At 33.0% G+C, this 9427-nt stretch overlaps 1 protein-coding gene across 1 annotated transcript; it reads left to right on the top strand.

Moving 5' to 3' along the window:
* The first annotated feature begins 4879 nt into the window (after positions 1-4879).
* LOC143608657 (uncharacterized) lies at positions 4880-5617 on the top strand. The gene has a single exon (XM_077083638.1). It carries the CDS (start codon positions 4880-4882, stop codon positions 5615-5617), a length of 738 nt encoding a protein of 245 aa, XP_076939753.1.
* Positions 5618-9427: the final 3810 nt, after the last annotated feature.

The following is a 9427-nucleotide window of genomic DNA, read 5'->3' as shown; positions in this document are numbered from 1 at the left end:
AACTTAGGGAAACTTTACACAAAGTTTGTTCCGACCAATCTTCAGGTTGCGGATATATTCACCAAAAACCTTCCGTGTGTTCCGTTTGAAACATTTCGTACGATGCTACGACTTGGACCGCCACCATTCCGATTGAAGGGGGGTATTAACCAATAGTAACTGAATATATTTGTATTTAATAATTTCCTTGTATATCTTAACAAACTCCTAAATTAGTGGAGTGATTTATGTACTCAATTCAATATATATTGACATATCAATCCTCGTACATTATGAGGTTGATTTTTACCAAGTCTATATATATATATTGCAGTTGACCGATAGTAATCTCATGTTAGAAGATAGTTGTCATCGGTCTCACATTCCACACTAATTGTTTTCATTGGACAAGAAAAAAAAAACCTTAACGGCGTAATTTTTTTTTTCAAATTTCAAACTGATTTTTAGGGTTTTGATATGAATGGTGATACGAGTCGACTGTGCAAAACTTACTTTGAATATGTGCTTCAAACGACGAAACAATACTTCAATTCGGGTGTTTAAACTTTCAATTAGCAAAAATCAAGTTGTTTGGAAAACCCTTTCGAAGTAAGGTTTACATCAATCGACTCATATCTTCCTTCCGATTAAAAGCCATAAAACATTAGTTTGAAATTCTATAAAAACTTAACGGATTATTGGAGGTTCAATGAAAACAATTAGTTCGTGTTTTGCTTCATTTTAATTTGCTTCAATTTATATATTTTAAGCGCCTGTTCGTATAGGGGTCAAAATTATAACTTATGATACTTTATAATAAAAAATTCTATTAAAAACTAAATCTAATTAAACTTGCATCTTCAGTCCTTTCAACTTTTTTTAAACTTATTTAAGGATTAATTTTTAATATCCGAGTACCCCATCAAGATACTACTACTAAAGTTGGAAACTTTCTTTGAAGAAATTAAAACTTCATGTTGAAAGACATAAATTAAATAAAAAATCACCTTCATTCTCGGGTATACATTTACATTTTACACTTAGATCGAGTAAAAAGTGAACACGGATAATTAATTCAAGTACACACATTTGATTCAAAGTTCTAAAAACATAAATATCATATGCTCCACCTCTCTTTATTTGAACTTATGCTCCACTAGTCCACTTCTCTTTATTTGATGGACCGCAAATAAGCATAAAAAACTCAAAAGGTATAAAAGTCCAGCATTTTTTTTAGAGTTGTTTTTAGGTGTTTTTATACATCATCAGTTTTTACTTATCGTGGACAAGATTGTCATTTTTAGAAGAAACTCTTGGATAAGAATAAGAAAAAATGAGATGAAGGTGGGCCCTTTTGCAGTTGGTGGCATCGGGTGGGGGTTTTTGGGTGTAAAAGGTGGTGCTCAATGTTTTAAAAACCGGTTTTTAAACGCGCACCGGATTTGGCTAAAAAATGGTACGATTGGTTGAACCGGGTTATACTGGGAGGTTCAACCGGTTGAATAGCTTACCTTATAATTTCCTATAAATGCAACTTCAACTCCAAAAATAACCTAAATAGTAAATGAATTTCATAACAAAAATGATTCAAAAGTTAATAGATATTAAAAGAAAATAATTCAAAAGCACCCAATTTTAAAAAAAAATAATTCTAAAGTTTACATGTTTGATGCTAATTGTTGGGTTAAAGGTAATTTTGATAAAATATGAGCCGCAAGTATCAAAAATTTCTCAGACTTAAAACCGGTTTGCCGGTAGAAACCGGTATTTTAGAAAATACCGCCGGTACGATGTTTTAGCAAACCGGCCAAAAATACCGGGCTAAAAATGCCGGTCTGCTGTGCGAAATCCGGTTTAACCGGTTCAACCGGCCGGTTTAAACCGGTTTTTAAAACACCACTGGTGCTGATGTAGTAATGTTTTTTGGTGTTTTAAGATTCCTTATTGGGTGAGTTAGGTGTCTTTAAATAATGGTGTTTTTATGACGTGACAGATAACTCTGCATGTTTTTCGGAGTCCTTATTGTGGATGCTCTAATAAAAAAACGTATGGACAATTGGAAGGAAAATGCATCGTTCGAGTTTGCTAGTGATCTTTAAATATTAACATGGTAATACCAGGTATGATTATATAAACAATTCATTGCAGAAACTCTAATGTAATATGATAATAAACCTGAAACTTTTTATAAAAAACGAAAACATATTTAGAGCAAAATACTTCTTAAATATTTCACATAATTGAAACTAATCTTGTTCTCATTTTCCTGATTTTCTAAATTAAAGTTTAAACAAACAAGATTTCAATATTATTCAATTTTATTGTTGAATCAATTAAAAGTTTGTAAGGTGTTCCTCTTATATGTTTCATGGAAATAAGATGCAACATGTGACTAATATCATATCAACATTATATGCTAGTGACGACACATATCTATACTTATCCTAGAGTGCAACGTGACATTCTCGACATTACCGTATATATAAATTTAACCATCTAGACATAATTAGCTTGGAGCCCTCTTGATATGGTTGTGTTGCAATTTAGGTGGTCATTGTGGGGCACTCAAGTGGACATCGTGGGTACGTGGAATAACTGGAATTAATGCCTGGCCATATTCCTTTTGCCACGTTCTTTGGAGCGTGTGCTTTGAAAACAAAGTTTAAGTTACTTGACATATGTTGCTTCAAATGAATGGTTTGTGTGAGCCGTGGGTTTGGAGAGAGTTATAGTATATGTGAAATCCAGGGCTGTAGCATCGGAGGTCCCTCAAATGGCCCGAACCCGTAGCTCTGGTGATGCATTTGTGGGCCGGAGTTATGTCTCCGACAGTATATAAAAGGATCTGGGATCATCAGTGAAGGACACAAGGAAATTTTTAAGGGATATAAAAAAAGTGATGTATTTGTACGTCTGTCAAAGATGGTTTAATAATAAGTCGGATCATTGAAGTTACTTTACCAGGTTGAGTCGGTCATCAATCAAACTCTTTTTATTTTTAGTGCTGATCTAAGGAGGAATTTTCAATTGACCCCTAAGATAAATAAAGCTAGTTGGCGCTTAACAACTAAGTAATTAACTAACAAATTAACATGCATGCTACTTAACAAGTGACTCAACCTTAGTATATACCACCCACCCCATTGACTCCCTTCTCCATCAAAGCCTTGGCACAGGCAACCATGACACTGCTCCTTGGCGTTGGCGTAGTAGTTTTGTCACCCCCTTGATTATATTGGTACACCCTTGGCGCCTCACATCCTCTCCACTACACACAATCTAAACATTACTTAACAACTAACTTAACCTTAGTAGGTTGTACCAATAAGCAAATCAATCAATACATCAAATAAATTATTAATCAATCCATGCAATTATTCAAATAAAATATAACACCCCCCACCCTCTTTAAAATCAAGGCTTTTGTAGTTTGTTTGACGAATTTGAGGGTTGTTTCAGGTCACCGGAGGAAATGCATGATCTTATATTAAATTTTATTGGATTATTGGCCTGGGTTAAAGTTTATTGGATTATTGTTTTATATTTGTTTTATTTTGTAATAAGTAAAATTTTGTAATTTATTTTTTTTGTAAAATTTAAAATAATTATTCTCATAGAGTTTAATATTGAAAATTAAATAAGTACATAATATATGACAAATAAAAATATTTCATTAGCTGCAGGCAAACCCCAAACCATTAAGCTAGGGTCCACTGTGAAAAGTAACCCCGAAAATTCCTTGTTTGGCCCAAAGCCCGGGCTCCGAATATATACGAACGGATCGATTAGGATGGTAGTTATCCTTCATATATTGTTTTAACCCAACTTATTTATTTTTGGACACATGAATCACCATAGAAATTAATATATTCGGTTTTTAAGCTAAAAAGGGAAATGCATCAACTATTTTTCGAAATTGTGCGGCTGATATTTATTTAATTAATATTGATATGCTTTCAGGCAGGGGCGGACCCACATAGTGTAGATCGGGGTCCCGGGACACCAATGTTTTTTAAAAATTTATTAAAAGCGGTATATTAAATTTTTTGAGGACCCCATAAGATTTAATACTTGGAACCCATACAATTAATGTTGATGTGGTCTGGTGGAAAGTCCCTTGTTTTATCTTTGAAAGGTCATGGGTTCAAGTTTTACAAGGCTTAGTTTTTGGTTTTTTGTGTTAATTTTTAGTGTTAATCAATCATTTGATTGCTAATGTTGCAATGATAACTTTGGAAACATTCAAACACCTCTAAAATACATATCATTGTTTTCAACTTTATGCATGGTTTTCTTTAGAAACATTCAAACACTTTAAAATATCAGTTTTATTTTTCACTAGGTTAAGTTAATGGTTTTCAACACATGCTTATGAAAGGGTGGATCTAGGTTCTATCTCAAAAATGTTTAAGAAAGGGAAAACAAAGTGTTTATGTGTCAACCCGACCCATTTTGACCCGTTCAGGTAGTGATGATTGAAAAGAAAGTTTTATTATGATATTGTTTTTTATTATGTTCTTCGCCTCGACCCGACCTGAACAACGACCGACCCGAAAAATTTGAACACCGAAAATATGGGACCCCATTGGCAAAAAATCCTGGGTCCGCCACTGCTTTCAGGGCACAGTAATGAATACGGACGACAATGATTGGGAGAAAAACACATCAATGATTTATTTCAAAAAATAAAGACGGATATTAATATATACTTATATTAATTAAAAAGAAATAAAAATAGAAAGTATATTGTGGCTATTAGGACACGATTATTAAAACTTTATAGGTCATGCATTAACGCCCTATAAATGCATCCCCATTCCCACCGTTCCCTACCACATACACTCCAAAGTAGTGTTGTTTTTTTTTTCACAATAATATTCTGAATTAGGGTTTGAGTAATATGGATTCGTATGGTTTTATTGACAGTGTTCAAGTGGAGAAGGCCAATGCGCTTGCTAGATACAGGCGATTTAACGTAATTACCAAATTGTTTAGAGCGATCGAAGTCTTAATCGCCCTTGCTTTTGTTTCATGGTTGTTAACGCGACTTCCGTCGGTTTTTAAATTCTCCTTTGAGTATTTATACTCCTTTTCGTCCTACGTGTTGAATCAACACGTAGTTTTTCTAGTTGGAAATTTTATTGTCGTTGTTTGTTACGCTCTCTCTGGTCATGGTCACGTAAACGAGTCCAACGAACCGGTGATTCCAGAAGAAGATGCTAGATTTATGACAACACCTTTGGTGAATCATAAAACCGATGATAACAATTCAAACCCAGAAACAAAACCGGTTGAATTGATTCCGGTGACAGTGAATGAAGAAACGAGTCCGGTTAAGGAAGTTGAAGAAGATGTGGTTGAGTTGACTGTGAAAACTGAGTCAGAAACAGCGATCAAGCAAGCGTTTAAGCAGATTGAGAGGTTTAACAGGACGCAGTCGGTGAAATTGAGCCGGGAGATATCAACGAAGCCTCGCAAAGATTTGAGAAGGTCGGTGACGGAGAGGCGGAGAAGTGTTAGTGTTACTGGTGATTCAAAAGGATTGATGGTTGAGAGTTTGAGTAATGAGGAATTCCGGTTGGCCGTGGAGGCATTTATTTTGAAGCAACAGAGTCTTCACAAGCAACAGAGCATGTAGAAAAATAATACTATTATCTTTAATTTTAATATTATGTATAGTAGTGATGAGGCATTATTATTATTATTATTATTATTATTATTGAAGCAAAATTAAAATAAGTTCAATGACTATGTAAGCATCTTTACTTCCTAGATTCTCTTTTCTTTGATGAAGAAAAATATCTTTGTATATACTTTCTTCAAGGTTAATATGTTTGTTTTAAAAACATATATAATAGCATGTATGCTGAGAAGAATCCTATAATACACTTTTGCATAGTGGATAATGGGTAGTGTAAAAGAAAACCGAAACAGTTATACAAACACATGAATCAAAAGTCTTGTTGTCTAGCAGTATTATTAGAGATATGTAAATACTTGTCCTTAATAAATTAAATATTATATTATATTGCAAATGGAGCATGATTGGGACGTAGAGTACAAAAGTGATGGTTTGTTTGAAGAGCAGGATCAAGTGACAAATGGAGAGGGCGGATAAAAGAGACCGGAATCAGTGGCTTTTTACCACCCAAAATCATGTCACCATATATTCTCTGTTTTTTTTTCTTTCTTGTTTTTTCAAATGATTATATAAATCACCTTCAATACACGCATCAAATATACATTAGTATAAAACTACATGCATACATGGTTTTAATATGCATCAATAAACATGTAAGTAAAACAATATACAAGCTTATCGATTACTAGACATAGTAAATAAACCGAATTCCCATTTATGATTGGTTGCTTTACCTTATCCTACGCTGTAACACTAGCTAGGCTAACACTCGTCATAACACCTTTCACCTAGTTTTTGATGTACAAATTATTCCTTCTAGATGATAAGGTATTTGATCACATCCATTTCTAAGGTGCCACACATAGTTTCACCATATACTATTTTAGTACGCAAACAAAATGTGTGCACACTAATAGTGATAATCCATAAGATACAAATCAACAACAAAGCTTTAGTCAACTCTCTAAATAATTGTTTTTATATGTATCACATTGATTCTTTCACTTGCTAGTTATAGAGAACTAGCTTATTTCACAACCCAACATCATGTGATCAACTTATGAAATTTTCAATTTTGGCTTATAATATCGAAACAACAAACCGTGGTGGATTGCACCATAGTGAGAAGGATTACCAATCATGTCGACTTACAAAACTATAGTTTATAGCTACGAATTAATTTGATCCCGTGAACCCAAAATAATGTCAATATGTTTGAACGAACACCTTTCCAAACTAGATTCGCACAATAAACAATCACTTTGACACGGTTACTTTTATCATAAAAAACTTCAACTAACATCAAATAAGGTGCATATACCCAAATCCAGTATTTTTACTTACTTTTAACTTGGTATGATGTGAGAACCTTTTGATGATTTTGGTGTCATCAGTGGTGGACTCAGAATTCTTTCCGAAAATGTTGCCTTGTGTAGTAGGAGCAAACACGTTGATATTAAGTATCAACATTAAAAGTTTGGTGGAATCTAATCAATTTGTGTCACACTCTAAGAATATCTCCCTGATTAATTTATTAGCAAAAGCATTGGGGGCTGCTCAATTTTATTATCTACGTGAAAGGTTAAGAGTAAGGAAGTTTGAATCAAGGGATGATGTTGAAGTTGATTCAAACTTGGTTAAGTAGTTGAAGAATGAGACAGCTCGTGATTATGAAAGGTGTATATTGAGTCAATAAATGTCTCGAGGTTTATGCATTTGTTTGTGTTTTTGTTTAGCACATTTGTTTACTTGACTATTTAGTTGGTTGACTCTTTGATTTATTCAATGTTTTAAAAACTGGTTTTTTATTGGTACCGGATTGAGTTAAAAAATGATATAACCGGTTGAACCAGGTTATATCGGGAGGTTCAACCGGTTGAATAGTTTATCTTATAATTTTCTATAAATACAACTTTAACTCCAAAAATAACCCAAAAGTAAATGATTTCATAACAAAAAATAATTCATTAGTTGATCCATATTAAAAAAATAATAAAAAAGCACTCAATTCTAAAAAAAAAAAACAGTTCTAAAGTTTACACGTTTGAATATTAATTGTTGGGTTAAAAGTAATTTTGATAAAATGTGGGCCGCAAATATCAAAAATTTTATTGGATATAAAACCGGTTTGCCGGTAAAAACCGGCATTTTAGAAAAAACCGCCGGTACGATGTTCTAACAAACCGGCCAAAAATACCGGGCTCAAAATACCGACATGCTGTGCGAAATCCGGTTTAACCGGTTCAACCAGCCGGTTTGAACCGGTTTTTAAAACACTGCTTTTATTCCTTTGTAAGCTTGCCCACATAAGGTCTTGTGATTAAGTCATTAAGGCAAATTGGATTTTAATAATCCCAACTTAATGCAGTTGTCCGATAATAATCCCAACTTTGAAAATAGTTGTGACTTCTCCTAACTTTCACACTATTTGTTTTCATTGGATCTCCGTTAAAAAAACTTAACAATGTTAAGTTTTTTCCAAATTTCAAACTGATATTTTAGGGCTTTTGATCGGAACGAGTAGTTAGATGTAAAATTTACCTAAAAACGGTGGTCCAAACGACTAAAGGATGCTTTAATTCCGGTGTGCAAACTTTAATTAACAAAAATCAAATTGTTTGAAGCATCACTTCGAGTTAAGTTTTACAACAATCGTTCTGTATTTTCATTCCGATCAAAAACCCTAACATTAATTTGAAATTTAGAAAAAATTTAACGTCGTTAAGTTTTTTATAATGGATGGTCCAATAAAAACAAATAATTTAAAAGTTGGGACCATTGACAGTTATTTTCAAAGTTAGAATTATTATCGGCCAACTGTATTAAGTTGGGATCATTAAAATCCATTTGTTTTTTATTATGAAGTATGCATTCAATTTACACACTCGATAACCTCATGCTATATATCTAGTGGCGGATCTAGGAATTTTTTTCAAGGTAGTGTACTACTTTTATATATTTCAATTTCATAGAATCGGGTATAAAAAATTCTGGGTCAGCTCGAGATTCGGGTCGGTTCGATGGTTTGAGCAAAGTTCATTACAAATTAAAAACTAACAAAGTAATAAATTAAAACTAAAATTTAACAAATAACTTAACAATTAACAACATAAAAAACAATTAAATATATAACAAATGAATCTAAACTTACCTTTAAAGTGGGAGAATTCTAGATAGAGTAGCAATGGTGACTATAAGGAAGGGAGATGGACAACAACTAAAAAAGAAAAAACTTGCTAAACACAATCAAATTCATGACCTTCTGTTTACAAAACCAGCAATTTACTAGCTGGTCCAACACTTGTAATATGAATGGAGAGGTTCCTTCCTAATTTATAAGGTGGTTCCTCTTACATTTTCTATATATCAATACTATTATTATTTCGAAACTCGGGTGATTCCGGAGAACCAACCATTTTAAACTATGGATCCGCCCCAGTATACATCAATCTGATCCAATATCAACATCTATAGCATTCTAATTGTGTTTGAGGATATGCGTATATATCAATCATGGTCGATACAAACCAATTAAAAAAAATTAACGAATCAATTGAACTTAAAAACATATAGTAAATCAAACGAATTTTATTGTAGCAAACCTTGACAAGACATGGTCGTTACGTTAGAATTTCTAAATTGCTCTAATAATAATAACAATATTAAAATGACAGAAGTTACAGTAAGTCCATACATTTTAAACCTAATCCTTTCATCTCCCACTCTCATAAATTATTTCTCCACTAAAAACATCAACTAAGGCTCAAGATGTGGATAGAAAAAGGTTCCCTAGAATTAGAGGTGTAC

This window comes from Bidens hawaiensis, unplaced genomic scaffold (assembly GCF_021521415.1).
Source record: "Bidens hawaiensis isolate Kalapana, Puna unplaced genomic scaffold, B.hawaiensis_p1.1 tig00002181_1, whole genome shotgun sequence".
In the NCBI taxonomy this organism is placed as follows: Eukaryota; Viridiplantae; Streptophyta; class Magnoliopsida; order Asterales; family Asteraceae; genus Bidens; species Bidens hawaiensis.
Note: the sequence above shows the minus strand (reverse complement) of the source record. Positions and strands in the feature narration are given on the sequence as shown.

Coding starts and splice junctions, on each gene's coding strand:
- LOC143608657 (XM_077083638.1), top strand. CDS start 4,880: ATGGATTCGTATGGTTTTATTGACAGTGTTCAAGTGGAGAAGGCCAAT.